The sequence below is a fragment of the Anabrus simplex genome, chromosome X (assembly GCF_040414725.1).
Source record: "Anabrus simplex isolate iqAnaSimp1 chromosome X, ASM4041472v1, whole genome shotgun sequence".
NCBI lineage: Eukaryota > Metazoa > Arthropoda > Insecta > Orthoptera > Tettigoniidae > Anabrus > Anabrus simplex.
Genome location: NC_090279.1, coordinates 211,984,361 through 212,005,260, shown reverse-complemented (window position 1 = coordinate 212,005,260; position 20,900 = coordinate 211,984,361). Strand labels below are relative to the sequence as shown.

At 38.2% G+C, this 20,900-nt stretch overlaps 1 protein-coding gene across 3 annotated transcripts in view; it reads left to right on the top strand.

Moving 5' to 3' along the window:
* Window positions 1-9,837, top strand: part of LOC136886347 (PAX-interacting protein 1) — a 136,616-nt gene extending 126,779 nt beyond the window's left edge. For all 3 annotated transcript variants that reach the window (XM_067159085.2, XM_067159083.2, XM_067159082.2), the window contains one exon: window positions 9,406-9,837. In XM_067159085.2, coding sequence (XP_067015186.2) covers window positions 9,406-9,476 — 71 coding nt within the window. In that variant the 3' untranslated portion in view covers window positions 9,477-9,837. The remainder of the gene's footprint in view (window positions 1-9,405) is intronic.
* The last annotated feature ends 11,063 nt before the right edge of the window (window positions 9,838-20,900 follow it).

Sequence of the window (20,900 nt, the reverse complement as noted above, 5' to 3'; positions counted from 1 at the left end):
TATCATCACATATCCCTCTGATGTACTTTGATATTAAACTCTCCAGAATTTTACAAACTATACTGGTCAGGCTGATTGGTCTGTAGTTCTCTGGTTTCCTTTTATCACCCTTTCCTTTATAAATTGGTATTATTATAGATTCCTTCCATTCCTTTGGTATTACACTATTATTTATGACATAGTCAAAGAGAAATTTTAAATAAGGCACTATGTACCACCCCATTGTCTTTAATACCTCCCCAGTAATTTGATCACTTCCTGCTGCTTTTCCTTGCTGAAGCAGTTGGATTTCTCTGAAAATATCTTCGTTTGTGAATGAGAAGCTTCTTGTTTCCCTCTGTCTCTCTCCCTCTCTATCTTCTGTTTCGGTTTCCAACTCTTGACAATCATCTACTGAATCTCTAAATTCCCTACTAAATAGGTTTGCTTTCTCAGTATCTGTTAAATAGTGTTCACCCCCTTCTCCCACCATTGTAGGAATTTGGATTCCTTTTCCTTTTTGATTCCTGATATATGAATACAGCTTTTTCCATTTCCCTTTGTGGTCATTACCCTCTTGAAGTATGCCATTCATATAATTCTCTTTTGCTTCCTTTTTCACTCTATTCAGTTCCCTCATTAGCTGTTTTCTAGTTTCTCTACTCTCCCTACCCTCTTTGATTTTCCTGTTTACTATTCTACATTTTCTTTTTAATTTTCTTATTTCCCTTGTATAATAAACAGGGTCTGAGGTCATTTTACCCTTCTTAACAGGTACAAATCTCTTCTCTCCTTCCCAAATAATTCCTTTAAATTTAGCCCAAAGTGTATCCACGTTACTTCCTTCACTTATCCAACAACTGAATTGTGATTTAAGGTAAGTCCCAAATTCATCAACTTTAGTTTTTCTGTACAATTTCTTGTCTTGTGTAGCCCTCTTATTAAGCCTTTTTGGTACGAGTCCTACATCCATTATTACAGCCTTATGGTCTCCTATTCCTTCAATTACCTCAGTTTTATCAACAATTTCCCATGGTTTAACCAAGAATACATCTAGTAAGTTATTGAGACGAGTCGGTTCTTGTACTACTTGTGTAAATCCTCCCTCCCAAATTAACTTATTTGCCAGTTTCTGTTCATGGGCTTCACTTGCAGCTCCTTTCCATTCAACTTCAGGCAAATTTAGATCTCCCCCAGTTATTACCATATCATTATTATTGTTTTTACAAGTATAATCTATTATTTTTTCAAAGATTTCCATGTCTCTTTCCTCTCTTCCAGGCCTGTATGTTCCTATAATTCCCACCTCCTTCATATTATCACAAACTAATTTTATCGCTAATATTTCATCCCTTTCATCGGTAAACCATTCATGTGAACAGTAGGTTTCCTTCACCAGAATAAACACCCCCCCCTCCCTTTTTATCTCCTCGGTCTCTACGATAGACTGTGTACCCTTCTGGAAATACTTCTCTATTACCCACCCCTTCTTTCAACCACGATTCCACTCCTATCACCACATCAGTCTCATAAGATTCCATCAATGTACCGAATTTTAATTGTTTATTTACTACACTTTGACAGTTTACCAAGAGCAATCTCAGACCCCCTTCCTCCCTAAAACTTGACTGTTGCAATTGGGTAACTTGAAATTCCTTACTATCCTGAGTTTCTTTTTCTAGTTGACGGAGCCAGCTTGAAGTACAGCTGGCTCTTTCTACTAGTTTTCCTGGTCAGTATTATAACTGAAGGGAGTTGCCTGTTTTACAGTACATATCTTAAGATTAATAAAATCTAGAACAATATTTGCTATCTTCCATTTACCTGAATTGTTTAGATGGAGGCCATGTTTTGTATAACAGTATCTCTCAAAACTGCTGCATTCAATAACCTGAGTATTCCGAAAATGTTTACAAATTTTAACAATATCTGTATTGACCTTGTCCACTTCAATGTTCACACACGAGTCTCTACTCAAATCATGCCTGTGGGGCACGTTCACTACAAAAACGTTAGTGTGGGTCAGCTTCCCTAGTGTATGTTTAAGTTGTGATCTTACATTCCTGGCGTCGTCGCGAGCTACGTCGTTCGTCCCACCGATGATAAGCACTGCATCGCCGCTCCCGAAGTTACTAGTTGCTGCTTCTACGTTTTCCACAACACTGCTGATAGAAGCTCCTGGATATATTTCTCCGGTTGCTGCTATATTCTCGTCGTTAATCAATCCCGCAATTTCCCTTCCTTGGCTATCACCAAACACAGCTACCTTCGCTGATTTAGGCCTAACTGGGTCTTGAATCTGAATTCTAGGCCTAAATTTTAAACTCGGCACGGCAACGGATCGCGATGATTTGGTTTCACGCGCGCGATCACTTTCTTCCAGGATTAAATTATTTAGGGCAGAAAACCTATTTCTAATGTTTATTTCCGGAAATTCAGTTGTAGATTTCTTCTTAGCCGGCCATCCACGAACTACTTGACACCACGTGCTCGAGTTTGTTACTTGTACCGGTATATCACTCGAAGAATGGTCAGTCCCAAATTCTAGCGATCGCAGTCTTTCTTTTAATTCTTGATTTTCAACTTTAAGAGTCTCATTGTCCTTTTTTAGAATGTTTATAATTTCTAATGCACTTTTATATTCCTCATCGACTGTTTTCGGTGCTTCGTCAACGCCGTCCCCAACAACAACATTCCGAACACACTGCTCACAAATCCAGTCAACATTTTCATTAGTTTTTACGTCTCTAGGGCAATTTCCGCACTTATAATGCCACCATCGATCACATGAATCACACAACATTCCATTTTTCACTAATTTTCGACATTTTCCGCACTTTTCGTCACATTTTACGGTTAATTTACTCGGAGAATAAAACACTACGTCGTCATTACCGGGCGCCATTTTGAAAAAATAGAGATCAAGATTGCCATTTTTATAATGGGTTTAAATTTTAAAAATCAACCAAATATAGGATGTTCTCTAGTTAGATCAGTGCAGTACTTTAAAAAACCGAGTTCGATAGCTGCAGTTGCCTAAGTGCGGCCAGTATTCGGGAGATACTGGTTTCAAACCCCACTGTCGGCAGCCCTGAAGATGGTTTTCCATGGTTTACCATTGTAACACCAGGCAAAAGCTGGGATGTACCTTAATTAAGGCTTATCTTTGTTGGTGCAACGCAAAGCAACTTGTAAAAACAGGTATTTAAAAAGAAAAAGTTATATTAAATAGTTAATTCCCACTGGGTCTGTAATGGGTATGAAAATTAAAATACATTTTTTTTGAACGAGGTATGAAATAATTTTCATAAATATTCTTCACGTTTGTTAAAATACTCTTTCAAAACTCTTTTACGAGCTGGAAAATGTGGCCTCATGGGCCTCATGTGGCCTGTAATCTTTGTAATCATCCATTTTATTATATCCTTTCTTTATTCAAAAGATATTTCAAGTTCATTAATGATAAAAGATATTCTCAGAATATATATTTCCATAACAAGAAATTAACTTATTAAATAAACATATTATTTCAATATCTGAAGAAGTTCTCGCAACCTGAGCATGTCTTACTAAGTACTGAATGGTGGAAATACAAAACATTCCAATTACAGGAATAATTATGTTATTAGTCACTGCAGATCAAGCATAATATTGATCAGTTCCTGTCTTCAAATAATTACCACAAGTATACGATCTGGTTCCTCTCTTTGTATATCTTTACACCACACAACTATATGCAACTGCTCCTTCGCAGTCTCTGCTGCCAGGTCGTGATAATTCTCTTCCCACCAGCATTAGGAACGTGACTTCCCTTAATAAATTTAAGGTGGCTTGCCAAAGGTACTTGCGTGAATCATCAAACTGACTTGTGAGAGAGGAATGAATTTGTAAGTGAATGGTCAGTTATTGTTGTACTTACGTCATAATTATGTATTAGAATTAGTTTCGTAGATATTGTAAACGGTATTTAGATTATTACTGTCATCAAATATCCTAATTAGAGGTTGCCCAGTAGACAAAACATTCCGAACAGTAGTTATAATATATCTTAATATTAGATGGTAAATGAGATTCCTATATTCAAAACAGTTGTACAAATGATTGGTTGTAGAGGATTTGTTGTTTTGTGTGAGTTGTGGTGGTTTTTTTTGTTTTTTTTTTTTTACTATCAGTTGTATTGGAAATTTTGTAGCATTTTAATCGCATGAAGAAGCAGTGGTTGAGTGTTAGAAACTGCCCATTGCACTAACTTCACCACCAATAAAGATATCTATCTACAGCCAAAACCATTAGGACGTTTTTGTGAGGGAACATGCTAAAAAATGAAGAAGAAAAAACAATTATGCTGTTAAATTTAAAGTTACGTTTGAACGTTAAAATAATTAAGATGAAAACAAAGAAACAGGTGTTTTCAATTATAGTTAATGAAGTAAATAATACATTTTAAGAACATCAACATAGGAAGACATCAAGGAAAAATGTTCTTAGACACATGAACTATACACGTTGTTTACAATTATGTTCAAAGTTGTCATAGGAAAGTCCAACATTGGGCGTTTTGCATGCATTTAATGTGTGCATTAACACCATAACTGAATGTCCTGCAAACCACTATGTGTAAGTACAGTAGGCCTAATTTATGTACATTGTTACACAGTTCACTTACAAACATAATACAGTAAAACCTTGATAATTCGAAATCTGTTAATTCAAAGTCCCGCCTTTGAAGAAGCTCTCGTTCCTGGAAACAGGTACGATTTTGCATGTTGTTTAAATTGTTTCATTCGAAATATGGATAATTCGTAATTCAAAGAATAATGTCGGTCCCATTACCTAAATTCAGACTTTTAACTCAAACTGCCTTTATATTTTAATTTTTTTTTTCCAGAGTAATTTAAATTCGAAATTTATCCGTGTCATGATAGAACGCGTCTTCCGGAATGTGCTGAGGTAGATTTCAGTATTTTCACTCACTTTGGTGTATCTACAGTGCACTTCATATTTGTTAAGTTTGAGTAAAATCATAATTCTTTTGTATTTAGCGTTTTAAGGAACACCATAATATCACTTAGCAGGCAGTGTGCGGAGAAGCAGAATCCGCGAACACCGGCGATGCTGACAGTTGGCGAAAAAGCGTGGCTCATGTAATCAATTCGTACGCACTGAATATGTTTTTTTTAATGCCGAGCCCAAACAGACTTTCGGTTTTATAGGAGGGAAGTGCCAGCCGGGAAATCTTACAAGGGGGGGGGGGGGTCATTGCACTGTGTTGCAAGTGAGACTTCTTCCCCTCATCATAGGGAAGTTTGATAAGCCACACTTTGTGTGCAAGAAAAGGACATCTAAAATGCATTCAGTGCAGTAATCCAATGAATAAAGGACTTGCTTAGGAGAGCCAGCTTAGATTTCTCCCCGTCTTTGAATCATGCTTTTGTTTTCTTTCGTTGCGTGAGGTTATGTTTGTAAGTGAGTTATCCAAGTGAATACTGCATTGTGAATTTGAATACTGTAAATGCACCGTGTTGGATACATTTTGGAAATCGTCTTTTTTTTTTTTCCATGGCATTTCAAAAGTTTGAACTTTGAATCAAGGTTAATTGCATGCAGTACAGGTCTTAGAATATTTTTTGATGCGACAAGGGTTGGCATTTCTGAATTAAGAGTTGGCGGTTAATTCGAAGTCTGATTTTTGCATCCCAACAACTTCGAATTAACGAGGTTTTACTGTATTAAGCACCAATGCGTCAGCTGTTTTATGTACGTTCAGTGGGCCTAATTTATCGGAGATTGGCTTGAGACTGACGCTCCCTGCAGCCGTAGGCCAACACGCTACGGCCATAAAATTAAGTTCTCTGCCAAATCCTCACCCAGGCCAGTCGTCCCTGACGCATCATGCACGCAGTGTGGCCGGGAACACTAATTTGAGTTTTTATGGTGAGAGTTACGAACATACTAAAGAGTGACGTACTCCAGGTTACCTTAGCATGTATTTAATAGGACATGGACTGGGACTTTGGAATAAGGATATGATAACCAGGGAAACCCACTGAAGAGGGATGTCATCTTAACCAGTTTCTACTGTATATCTTAAAATGAGATTACTGTATGTCATTCACAACAGTTGTATAAATGATTGGTTTTAGAGTTATTGTTTTTCTATTATTATGTATTGTGTTCTTTTTAATTTTAGAGCGTTCTAATCTCATTTCGAAGCAGTGCTTGTTTAAGAAACTGTTCAGAGCCCTAACTTCACCAATAAAGACGATATCTATGTACCTATCGGGAAAATACTGCTGTTTAGATTTTTTTAAACTATATTTTTGCAGTCTTTTTCATCCTTACAGGGAATGGTACATAGATGAAAGAAACAGAGCAAAACAAATAGTTGTTGAATCCAAAAAGTAGTCATGGGATATTTTGGTAATAACCTGTAAAGGCTAAGTCAAGCAGCAGGGAAAAATTTCTGGACAGTAATAAAGAATCTTAGGAAGGGAGGGAAAAAGGAAATGAACAGTGTTTTGAGTAATTCAGGTGAACTCACAATAGATCCCAGGGAATCACTGGAGAGGTGGAGGGAATATTTTGAACATCTTCTCAACGTAAAAGGAAATCTTTCTGGTGGTGTTGCAAACAGCCAAGCTCATGGGGAGGAGGAAAATTATGTTGGTGAAATTACGCTTGAGGAAGTGGAAAGGATGGTAAACAAACTCCATTGTCATAAAGCAGCAGGAATAGATGAAATTAGACCTGAAATAGTGAAGTATAGTGGGAAGGCAGGGGTGAAATGACTTCATAGAGTAGTGAGATTAGCATGGAGTGTTGGTAAGGTACCTTCAGATTGGACAAGAGCAGTAATTGCATCTATCTATAAGCAAGGGAACAGAAAGGATTGCAACAACTATCGAGGTATCTCATTGATTAGTATATCAGGCAAAGTATTCACTGGCATCTTGGAAGGGAGGGTGCGATCAATGGTTGAGAAGAAGTTGGATGAAAACCAGTGTGGTTTCAGACCACAGAGAGGCTGTCAGGATCAGATTTTCAGTATGCGCCAGGTAATTGAAAAATGCTACGAGAGGAATAGACAGCTGTGTTTATGTTTCGTAGATCTAGAGAAAGCAATATGACAGGGTACTGAGGAAAAAGATGTTCGCCATACTGGGTGACTGTGGAATTAAAGGTAGATTATTAAAATCAATCAAAGGCATTTATGTTGACAATTGGGCTTCAGTGAGAATTTTTGGTAGAATGAGTTCTTGGTTTAGGGTATTTACAGGGGTTAGACAAGGCTGTAATCTTTCACCTTTGCTATTTGTAGTTTACATGGATCATCTGCTGAAAGGTATAAAGTGGCAGGGAGGGATTCAGTTAGGTGGAAATATAGTAAGCAGTCTGGTCTATGCTGACGACTTCGTCTTAATGGCAGATTATGCTGAAAGGTTGCAGTCTAATATCTTCATTCATTCATTCATTCATTCATTCATTCATATCCTAAAGGCAAGGCCTTGTCACTGCAACCACATTTGTCTCTCCTTTGCTGAGCGTTTCAGGTCAACATATTTTTTCAAATTCGGCCTGTCCATCATGGAATCCAGATACTTCTTCCTCGACCTTTCTTTTCCCTTCTTACCCAGAACTTTTCCTTCCAGCATAGTTGTGAGGAATGTGTTATGTCGAAGTGTGTGGCCAAGGAATTTGGTTTTCCTCTTTTCTACAGTGTTGATCAGTTCCCTTGTTTCGTTTATTTCCTTAAGGACCCTGTTGTTTGACTTTTTCTCTGTCCAACTAATTTTCAGCATCCTCCTCCATATCCACATTTCCATTGCTTCCAGGCGTTTTATATCCTGTTTTGCTAAGACCCATGTTTCACAACCATACAACAAAACACTCCACACAAACATTTTGGCAAATTCTTTCCTAATTTTAATGTTAATATAAAGCTGTTTCTTGTTACTGAAGGCTTGTTTAGCTAGAGCAATCCTCCTCCTGATTTCTGTGGTGCACCTGTTGTCCTGAGTGTTCATGCTTCCCAGGTAGCAAAATTGAGTTACTTGTTGTACATTTTCTTTGCCTACCTTAATGTTTATTGGTATTTCCTCAGCTGATTTCTTGACAACTAATACTTTTGTTTTCGAGGTGTTCAGTTTCAATTTTGATTCTTGTAGTGTTGATGTTAAAACTCGTAGCATTTTACTTATTTCCCTCTCCGAATCTGCAATTAATGCAATGTCATCGGCAAACCTTATACAGTGGATTTGGTGTTCGTTAATTTTGATTCCTTTGGTTTTTTGCTTAAGTTTTGATATGGCCTCCTCAGTGAACATGTCGAACAAAAATGGAGATAGCGCACAACCTTGTCTCACTCCCCTTCTAATGGATGCTGTCTTAACATTACCATTGATTTCTATTGTTGAGCTTTGATTTTTGTACAGGAGTAAAATTAGTCTTCTGTCCCTCCAGTCCAGTCCTATATTATTCATGTTTCTAAAGAGTTGTTTCCAGTTTACTTTGTCAAAGGCTTTCTCTATATCCACAAATGCAATATCTTGGAACTTGAAAATAGGTGCAGTGAGTATGGTATGAAAATTAGCCTTTCGAAGACTAAATTGATGTCAGTAGGTAAGAAACTCAACAGAATTGAATGTCATATTGGTGATACGAAGCTGGAATAGGTCGATAATTTCAAGTATTTAGGTTGTATGTTCTCCCAGGATGGTAATATAGTAAGTGAGATTGAATCAAGGTGTCGTAAAGCTAATGCGGTGAGCTCGCAGTTGCGATCAACAGTATTCTGTAAGAAGGAAGTCAGCTCCCGGACGAAACTATCTTTACATCGGTCTGTTTTCAGACCAAGTTTGCTTTACGGGAGCGAAAGCTGGGTGGACTCAGGATATCTTATTCATAAGTTAGAAGTAACAGACATGAAAGTAGCAAGAATGATTACTGGTACAAACAGGTGGAAACAATGACAGGACGGTACTGGGAATGAGGAGATAAAGGCTAAGTTAGGAATGAACTCGATGGATGAAGCTGTACGCATAAACTGGCTTCGGTGGTGGGGTCATGTGAGGCGAATGGAGGAGGCTAGGTTACCTAGGAGAATAATGGACTCTGTTATGGAGGTAAGAGAAGTAGAGGGAGACCAAGACGATGATGGTTAGACTCGGTTTCTAACGATTTAAAGATAAGAGGTATAGAACTAAATCAGGCCACAGCACTAGTTGCTAATAGAGGATTTTGGCGACATTTAGTAAATTCACACAGGCTTGCAGACTGAACCCTGAAAGGCATAACGGTCTATAATGATAATGTATGTATGTATGTATGTATGTATGTATGTATGTATGTATGTATGTATGTATGTATGTATGTATGTATGTATGTTTCATCCTTATTGCTCATAACGTCAGTGTTTTTGTCTTACAGGTGTTTACAACTCAGAGTTTGTGATGAGTTCGATCATGAGGCAAGAGCTGTACTATGACTCTGCACTTTAACACAACTGCCACTACCTCTTCTGTAAAGTGTCCTTATATCTCTTCCTGACATGCATATTTCTACCAGAATTTGCTTGCAAGTGTTGTATATTAAGGTTATTTTAAATCTCATGTTTGTTAAAATTTTATAAAGTTTAGGATAAGAAAGTTTATTCGTATTGTGTTTGCATCTTTAAAAGATGTGCAATAGTATTGAGAAAAAGCTTTATTGACCAAAAGGTTATGTTTGTTGAACAGTTGAATCTCCTTTCTTTGCTTTAAAAAAACATTTTCGTGTGTGTATATATTCTTACCAATAGACTAGTCCGGTGATAAAAGAAGCTCTTGAACATTAGCGATGTCCCAGTTTATTTTAATATGAAATAAATAATTTTTATGTTGAATGTTATTTTGATTTGAATATCCTGTACTTTCTGCAGAGGTGACGATTATATACCCTGAAGCAGCCCCTATTCAACCCTGATGAACCTTCGAAATAAGATATGTCCTCATTCTATTGTGTTCCGCTCTCACTGCATGCGACTTGGTTTCACGCCTGTTTGTTCTTTTTCAGTGCCTATTTGTGTATGGTTACACAAATAAACAAATGTTTTGATGTTAAGGGACCTTTGAGACACTGAAACCTCTCTGTGTTTTTTTGCTGACAACTGCGGTGGCTTGCTCAGCCTGACGTTCATCATCAATGATCTGTATTTAGGGATGTCTGCTAGGTGGCAGATTTCCTATCAGATGTTTACCTTGCCATTTTCTTCATCTATTTCAAAGAAGTTGGAAATTTCTATAACATTTCCCATGATAAATCATTCCAATCCCTTATTTGTACCATTAATATTTGCCCCGAATTGTCGTAGTGACTGAACTTTATCTCATATTATGATCTTTTTTAGAGCTCTAATGACAGCTTGGAACATACCGCTTATGATATAGATGTTGATTCCCATAGGGAACCTGAAATATTTGTCCCGAATGAGTAAATTTATAATGCCCATATAAATGGTCCGTTATTGGACATTATAAATTTTCCAGCTAACACATTCTTGGTTGCCAGCGTGTGCTAAGTTGGGCTCATCAGTTAGTAAATAACACACCCACCAAGATGCGTGGCTGGTGCATACCGTGGAGGCCACTGCGTAGGCTACATGGAGCCACCGGCAGTGCCAATGCACTATGAGAGATTTTGTCTCATTACCAAAAATTGATGCCTGCCTGGCCAATCAGATGATATAGATGTTGATTCCCATAGGAAACCTGAAATATTTGTCCTAAATGAGTAAATTTATAATACCAATATAAATGGTCCGTTATTGGATATTTAAATTTTCCAGCTAACTCATTCCTGGTTGCCAGCGTTTTGCCCCTGTGTGCAAAGTTGGGCTCATCAGTTGGTACATAACACACCCACCAAGACACATGGCTGGTGCATAGCGTGGAGGCCACTGTGCAGGCTATATATATATATATATATATATATTTACAGAATGTATTTTATTCCTTGTTCAATAATGTGACTTTTTACAGGTATGGTCTAGTGTAATGTCTACGTTTAACTTGTGTTCAACAGACTGAAAAGCTCTTAAGTTACAAGTAATTCTGGTCCCATACTCTACAGTCGCACATGCCACGTGGCGGTCTAGCAGTCTTAGCTCTATGCTGACTCCGAGGGTGCTCTCCATCTACCTGTGCTCCACTGTGGTAGCTGGAATAGTGAAATGGAACAGTGGTGATGTGGTTAGGATTTGGGAAGGTGCACAACAGTTCAGTTTTAAAATCAGGTGTACAAAAGGTTTGAAATAAAGAAATGAATAGAAATATACCAACTACTGACAGTTTAACAACTTACCTGTTAAGAGACCATAGACTTTGTTTCATAAGCTACTTGAAAAACTTAAGTATAGGAGAAAAAGTTAAAAACTTTGGCAAACAATACTCTAGACTCACACACGTTTTACAAAAATATAGTGTTCTTCTTCTTTTTTACCCTGTACACTATCCATCGATTTGCCCAAGATCCCATGAAGTGAGGCAACCCTTTTAGCCATTTTATTGTTGGTCCTTTGGACACAGGACCCCTGCTGGGTTTGACACTTTGTGGACCAGGATCAAAATTACCTCTCACCAGGCAGAGTTGCGTGCACGTGCGCTATCGTCTGTACGGTCACTTGCGTTGCTGTCACATTCACTAATTGACAATTCTGCCTATTAACTATTGCCTCTATCTCATCACTTTTGATTAGTTTTCTTATAGCCATTTTCTCAAAAGCATGGAGAAAAAATGTAAATCACAGTATTTTAGAATTGAGCAGTCAACGAACTTGGCTGATAACCTGGTAACACTAGCATTCCATTTTAAGGGGAGATAAAAGCCTGTATTTTGGTCATTTTGGCGAAAACATTTTTATGGCTGAAATTGAAAGGATTGAGTTTTTTCTTCCTTGTCACAAAGTTATTCCGTTGAATTCAAACAATTTATCACTTTAACACGTTCCGTGCGGTTCGGGTCACCATGTGCCCCGAAACATGTTACTCTTATCCGTCGGTGCTAACTTCCCAGAATTGCGAAGTAAGTAACTACGTCCTAGTTACGAATTTCCGTTAACTAATGGCAACATAGCGTTCCAATTGAAGTAAAGTATCGAGGCATACTGCTAGTTTTGATCAGTCCACCGGTGACCCGAAGGAAGTTTTTTTCATCTTCCATTCATATCGCTTCGGGTTACCCTGAGTCCCGATTGTTGTCTGACCTATATTTTTACGCGGGAATCGCTTAGCGCGGTTACGGTGAATGAAGCCTAGAATGTTGATGCCCGCAGATCGTAGATTGTTGTTTAAGGAGTACCACCCTTCTGATATCTGCTTTCTGCATTGCTCTTAGGAAAGCCAATAGAGGTTATTGGAGTTATAGTTATTGACATATTTACTATATTCTGTATATAATATTTACAAGAAATTTCACGTCCTTTTTTAGGTATGGAGCTTTCACATTCTGACACACCGGTGGCACGGAAAAGAAAGAGGGTTAGGACAGCACTGGGGTGGGCCTATATCATGTTCCGTGCCGTTCGGGTCACCATGTGCCCCGAAACATGTTACTCTTATCCGTCGGTTCGAACTTCCCAGAATTGCGAAGTAAGTAACTACGTCCTAGTTACGATTTTCCGTTAACTAATGGCAACATAGTATTCCAATTGAAGTGAAGGATCGAGGCATACTGCTAGTTTTGATCGGCCCACCGGTGACCCAATTATTTCCGGGGTCATTTCTGTTTCACGCAATTGTTGAATCGGAACACTGTCGCTCAGGTAAATACGCTGGAATGTCTGCTCAACAATAACGCACACAACAAGTACACTTGCATTGTTTAGGATTACATACTAGGGAGTAAACAAAGTCAAATTCGTCAGGTCACCGGTGACCCGAACCGATAATAACTAAAGGCAGCATCGGGTCACCGGTGGGCCGATACGACGTAACATTAAGTCATCGAAATTCACTGCCGCAGGGAACGTGTTAATAATGTTTTGATTGCCAAGCTGCACACAGCAGAAATGGGCTTTCCTTTGTTTTCATTTTCCCACAAATTATAATTTTACAAATTATTCCCGTTTTTCTCCCATAATATTCTGCTAAATGTAACAAACTTAGTATGATATATGTATCACAGCTATATTAGGAAACCTGCATATGGAATGTTTGATTGCAGAATTAAATTAAATCCAAAATTTTAGAACACAAACTTTACTATACTAGTAATAATAAGAGTTGGCGTGTGACATTTCTTAGAGGGAGGTCCGTTTACTGCCTGCCGTGGCGGGATAAAGGGAGTGGCTGTGTGGTTGCCATGGAAACAAGGGTGGGGCGATTGCGGTTGCCATGGATATAAAACTTCTGGGCAGCTCGTCTTGCTGGGAGTTGCAAGTGACTAATCTCATGTTTTAATCCGTATTGAAATCTGTTAGTATACAATAATAAAGTTTTATTATGAATCCACCTGTTCAATACATTATAATGTTGTTACATTAAAATAACTTCATTAGTTAAAAAGTTACATATGGGACATGTTTCGCTCTCTTATAGAGCATCATCAGCCAAATCCGAATCTCAAACAATTGTTATTTACGTAACAAAGACTTAAGAACCATTAGAACACTTTTGACAAACTTAAAACTTATTCTATTCAAAAATCATAAAATATAAAATCCTTGTATACATGGCTCAATTACATGTGCTTAATAGGAACATACATTAAAATTATGGAAAAGAGAGTACTAAAATCTTTCTAGGATTTTGGACATGATATATATATTATTTATTTTATATTTTAGTACTCTCTTTTCCATAATTTTAATGTATGTTCCTATTAAGCACATGTAATTGAGCCATGTATACAAGGATTTTATATTTTATGATTTTTGAATAGAATAAGTTTTAAGTTTGTCAAAAGTGTTCTAATGGTTCTTAAGTCTTTGTTACGTAAATAACAATTGTTTGAGATTCGGATTTGGCTGATGATGCTCTATAAGAGAGCGAAACATGTCCCATATGTAACTTTTTAACTAATGAAGTTATTTTAATGTAACAACATTATAATGTATTGAACAGGTGGATTCATAATAAAACTTTATTATTGTATACTTGCTGGGAGTTGCCAAACCTCTCACTTCACTTGTGAGCTATATAGATCTTGTCGCAAGCAGTTCAGTGTGAGTGGCCGTTAGTAAGTTTCTATTTATTTTAAATACTATTTACGTACATACGCACGTACAATCATTGTATTTTAATTTATATTTCGAGTACGATGAATACTCCTCGAGGGAGAGGGAGGCCCAGGACTCGATATAAACGCATCAGTCTCAAACGGTAAATATAAGGAATTTAATGACTTTCAACATACGATTTGCAAGATTCCCAGTTTCGCCAGTTACTTGAGGGATGTCTTCCTGTACCAGTCCTTCAGTAAGGAATTCCCTCACAGCAACCTGACTGTTTGTGTAAGAGTGATCGCAAATGGGATGTCACCGCCTGGCCAGGTATTTACAACAGATCACAGCGGTCAGATTGAAGGAGGGAACAAGTGAGCCAGAAGCGAGGGGTAAGAGCATGTAGAAAGGAATGCTGGAATATGGCAACATTGTAAAATGGCACGTGCAGTGCTCCTCCCTCCAACCTTACCTGTCAGACGCCGACTTTAGTTAAGTCTAGTATAATATACCGTATAATCTCGAATACCACCCACCACCGAAAAAGACCCGCACCCTTATTTTGAAAGAACGAAATTTTAAGGAAAAATCAAAGTCAAAATTATTTACAATCTTTACTAACACACATCAAATGCTTAGAAAATACAAATAAAAGTAAACAAACATTTCCAGAAAAATATCCAACGAGTTCATTCATTCATCATCATCAGAACCAACTTTGGAACTTTCATCACCATCACCTTCCCAGAAAATGTCATCATCGCTGCTATCTATAGCATTAGAAATGCTACATTTCCTGAAGCTTTTCCGTACGAGGTCTCCAGGGATATGATTCCATGCCGTCAAAATCCACAAACACAGCAGCTGAACTTCCAGGCGCTGAATGCGACCAGTTGGCGTCAGTGTGTGATTATCTGCCGCCATCCATTCTGTATAGAGATGTTTCGAGGTTGCTTTAAATGGACGGTACACGCAGACATCCAGCAAATGTAGCATAGACATCGTCCTGCCCGAAATTACTGCTAGGTCGGTTTTCCCATCCTTGATATGTTTCTTCACAGCGTCTGTTGTGTGGCCGCGCTAACTGTCGAGAACAAGCAATCTTTTTGTCTCAGTAATGCACCAGGGCGATGTTGCCAGACATACTTTACCCAGTCTTCCACAAGTGAACTGTCCATCTAGCCGGAGTTCTGAGATCTGACTATAACACCAGCGGGTAGATTTTTAGGAAGCGTCTTTCGCTTGATAACAATGTATGGCGGCAATTTGGTTCTGTCGGTGAGAATACACATTACCTTACACCGTTGTTTTTCATTACCACCTGTTTTAATGGTAACACTTTTCGCACCCTTAGTATTCACAGTCTTGTCCACTGGCATTTCAAAGTAGACTGGCGTCTGATCTGCATTGCCAAATTGTGAAAGCAAATATGCATTTTCCTTCCGCAACCGAATTATGCGACGCTGAACCGACAATAACTTCTCATCGTAGGCACCAGGAAGACGATGTTAAATTTATGTACTCCTTCATACGCTCAACCCATTTCTTTTATAAAAATTACAAACCCATCCTTGGCTTGCCTTAAACTCTTCCGTTGAAAGTTCCTTTGCGATCTGTAATGCCTTTAGCTGACACATTTCGGTCGACACACCATATCCCAATTCCCACGTTTCTGTCACATATTTATAAAGTTTTTTTTCAATTTCTGGAAACTGTACACTCAGTCCACGAAAAGCTCTACTATCACCACTACATGTTAATAGCATATTTTTTCTTTCCCCAATCGCGGATACACGACTCTTCAATATCATATTTCATACCGGCGGCACGATTTCCAATCATTTCGGCTTCCCGAACTATTTTCAGTTTCTCACTCGCAGTAAAAGATCGCAAACGCTTTGTGGAATTCATGTTGAAACTCCGAGAATGTGCGTGAGACTGACGCGAAGCATGGAAGTAGCATATACTGAGAGCGGAGAGAACATTGTTGCCAAACCGCACCGGCGGTGATTCCCGATTTACGCGCATTCGGGAAGATTAATTTTCCAAAATTTTAAATGAGACCCGCACCAAATTTTGGAAGCGATATTTTCGAAGAAAAAAAAAAAAAACAGTGAGGGTGGTACTTGAGATTATATGGTATATATCCCATACCTACCAACTTTTGAAAAGGACTATCAGTAAAACTCACATGTGACAAAAAATAGAACAAGTTTCGACGTATCCCAGCTACAAAATACAAAAATCCATGTTTTATACAGGATACTTCAAAGAAATCATATCTACTTACATCATAGACCAATGATTTCTAGTTGAATATAACAATCAAGAAGAAATCCATGTTAAACAGCAGCAGGTGTGGTGAATATTAGTTTGGAGCATACATAACAGGACTTCCTTGATAAATTAAGCATATATCCGATAATTGAGAAAGGCTTTACAAAATAAAACTTGTTTAATGTAACACAGGCAAGAAATAACATAATACACACTGCAAATCAAACGCTAGTTCGACTTGAAAGTCTAGTTGTGACCTTTTTAGCTTCCTGCAAAAAGTCTTGAGAAAATGTTTTATCATAACAAGGACCAGAACTCCTGGTCTTCAAAATAGAAATTGACTCCAGAGATTCATTGGACATGGATGATCTGAACTCTGTTCTATTTTTCTTCACAAGGCTGAAATCAGGTTCACATTCTGCATTGCTATGGGGTATGGTAAGAATAGACAGCATTACTCTAGAAATTCAGTTATACTTAAGAAGTCCATCGGCTCCACGAATTCTTGATATTTGTGCCCAACTGGAATCTCTTCTAGCATCGTGATTCGCAACCAAAGTGTCATCAATCTGAACTCCTTCCCCACCTCATCTGTACTTTCATTCTCTTCCTTGCATAACATGATAGGAAACCTTTCTGAGAATAAAATGAATGGAAGAAAACTGTGCATCTTAAATTTTGTCTAACCTAGCAACTTGAGCATGCTTTAACACATCAACCTTGAGTGGAAACTTGATGATGTAGTCACAGGCAGTACAAAAGTAGTTTCTCACTGATGAAAAGAAAAGGGATTTATCTGTATCCTGGAGATTATTCACTATGTTGGAAGTCTGAATGCCAATAACTTAACTCACCATCACCTAAATCATTGCGTCCATCATGTGCAATATTAATATCACACCCACATACCGTGCAAAAAGTATGCACGTGCAATCAATAGAATATGATTCTTTAAATGTCTGGAAGTACTGTTTTTGCTAGATGTATTCATGATAATCTACAATAGGAATATAGCGTATGAAAATGTCCGAGAAGAAACTGAAACATTGAAAGGAACCTGGACCACTGAACGTCGCATAAAATTATATCATAAACAGTCAAGGCAGTAAACCACTTCATTAAAACATGTCAAAGCACACAAAGTCTTGAACAATTAAATGAACACGGCACCTACCTCGTGCACATGGTAAAAAAGTACACACAAACATGTGGAACGAATGTAATTAGTCCAACACAGTGTTGTGAGAGCATTCAACTGTAGCAGATCGTTGAAACTGTTCGCTGTTCTTGACTGGTGGTGACCTGTTAAAGTGATTACATCCTGTCACTGGCTACCTATAGATTAGTAGAGTGAATAGTTTAAGGGATGTCTGTAGATAGTGGAGGTATGGTTAGACCTCCAGATCTGATTCCGGTATCTAAGGAAAGTATAATCTTGGAACAAGTCTCTTTAGATGGGATGATTGTTGATAAAGAGTTACCTAATCAAGAAGCTATGGTTAATAATAATGCAGTGTCTCATATTGATAAAATAAACACCTATACAGAAACTCATATAGGGCCGTATATTGTCTATGTCGAATCGGATGATCCAGAAGGAAAAAAAAAAATAGGATACCTACACCCTTTGGCTTTAGGCAGACTTTTTTATGAATGGCAAATTCCCAACATCAAAGATGTTCACAAAAAGGGCCGCAACAGAATTCAAATTACTTCTAGCTCTCGACAGGCTGCTAACAATTTTCTTTCCAATCCGATTTTTCAAGAAAAACACTTGAAAGCGTTTGCACCATCCTCAAATGTAAATAGAGTTGGTTTGGTGAGGGGGGTTGATACATCTATATCAGGGTCTGAACTCTTACAGAACATAGATTCACCATACCCGGTGATCAGGGTTCAAAGAATGAAGGGTAAGACTGAATGCATACTTACCGGTACAGTAAAGGTAATTTTTCAATCTCAAAAACTACCTAAGACCATTTCTATATTTAACGTAATTCTGTAACTACAAGCATTCATTTTTGCACCCCTCATTTGTCGAAAATATGGCCGTCCATCGACAAATTGTAGAGCTAGGGAACCTCGAAGTGGGAAATGTGTTTTTAATCATAACACAGAGTACTGTACACAGACACTGGTTAAATGCATGCATTGTGAAGGTAATCATGCGGCGGGGGACGAAAGGTGTACCGAATATCAGCGACAGAAGGAAGTTAAAAACTGAGTGTTGAAAATAAGTCGTTTTTTTTGAGGTAAAAATTATTTTGGTCCTTTAGAACAGGCTTTTAATCCTTTAACAATACCACAACATTTCCCCCCGTTAGTGCCTTATTCTAGTACATCTGAACCATTACCCCCTCGTAAAAGGAAGTTTACTGCTATTATAAATAGCCCACCCCGACAATCTTGTAGACCTGGATTTGATAGAACTATCTCCATTTGATAAGGGACCTTCCACGAGACTCACAATCTATTCTGGAAATCAGATCTCATTTACTTTTTAATTCTGGGAATGTATCATTAATTAATAGCTCTACCAGTACAGACCAAGTCCGTTCTGGGAACTGTGTTACTGAGGATTCTGTTTCTATGCCGGGCGAATCTTGTAATGTAAGCATTCAGTCTGAAGGGAAGGTTCAAGAATTATCGAAAAAATTTGAATTCATGATAACCAAATGGGACAAAATGTTCAGCAGCATCGTTTAATTAAAGTTTTACACGATGAAGTTATTATTTTATTAACTAATAACTAAAATGAGAATTTTGCAGTGGAACTGTCGGAGTATTTTAAACAAGAAACACACCGAGCTCGATAGCTGCAGTCGCTTAAGTGCGGCCAGTATCCAGTATTCGGGAGATAGTAGGTTCGAACCCCACTGTCGGCAGCCCTGAACATGGTTTTCCGTGGTTTCCCATTTTCACACCAGGCAAATGCTGGGGCTGTACCTTAATTAAGGCCACGGCCGCTTCCTGCCACTTCCTACCCCTTCCCTGTCCCATCGTCGCCATAAGACCTATCTGAGTCGGTGCGACGTAAAGCAACTAGCAAAAAAAATAAAAAAAAATAAACAAGAAACACAAATTAATTCAGAATATACAAATTTTTTATCCACAAATCGTTATCCTTAACGAAACATGGCTCAAAAGAAAATATCACTTCAGAGTCACTGGTTTCAATGTCATACGATTAGATGGCTATGTTGAGAATGGTGTGTGTATCCTTATTAAAAATACTATAGATTTCCAAGTCAGATCATAAATGAGATTCCCAGTGTCCTAACAATCGCAGTTACCATAAATCATTTAACCATGGTTTCCTTGTATTGTCCTCCTAAAGTTAGACCGACATATGACCAATCGAAGAATTTCTTTGCACAATTCCAAACATCCACTACTATTGCCCATAATCCGATTTGAGGAAGTGTTTCTTGTTGCAAAAAATGACGGGATATTGTGACCGTGAGGCCACAAATGAAAGAACAGGTGTTGGTGCGGCTTGTGTCTGCTTGTCGGCGAGATGGGGTGCGCGCGACCTTGGCAGGGGCGAGAACGAGTTTTTTTGTGCAGAGAGCGGCCGACTGGCTAACGGAATAAAAATAGAAAAATGAAGGTTGGTGACGGGAAGAAGGAGGCCAGCGCGTGTCACTTGTAATTGTGAGGAATGATATGAATGAAATATTTGTAATATCTTTGGTGGCGACGTGCATAATTGCGGAAGGCTCAAGGACTAAAGTAAAATAAACTGGATAAAAGAATAGCACATTTGGAGGATATAAATTAAAAACTGAAATTTTGGAATAATTTGCACGACCTTGTGGCTAAGATGGTGATGAAGTTGTAGATTCGTACAGGAGAAGAATTTAGCCCCTCAATTGACTTTACTTCCGTGTATGTGCACCAGACATGACATTTAAGTCATGTGATACGTATACTCGCTCTCACACACCCTCTGGCGTGTCTTGGATTATCACCTTCAGTCGCTCAGCGTGGAACGTCGCTTCACTCCTCTGCTCTACACGTCTGAAAATTGGATATAATTTAGAACAGTGCTGTGATCAGACGTCGAATGTGCAGACATTAATCCCTTAAAGTACGTGTCATTTCTAAAATACTGTTACGTGTGTGCTTGGAGCCTACTCTAAAACATTTTGTGTAAGTTTCAGCTTTCTTACGAGTGGACGCGGAAGACGTGGACGTGAATAAATTCCAGAAGAGGACGGAATCTCACATCATGGATTATCAGTGCTTCACCATGAGGTTCTAAACCTTTGACCATCGTTGGCGGCGCCGGGATGCAGATTCTTTCTTCCTGGCATGGCTGATTGAGAACCCAGACTTCCAGACATGAAGATTCATCTATAAGTTAAGTCGATTACGTCTCATTTATATCTGTTCTATGTAGTTTTGTTCTATTCTTTCTTTTTCTTAGTAAGCTATTTTGACATTTTTT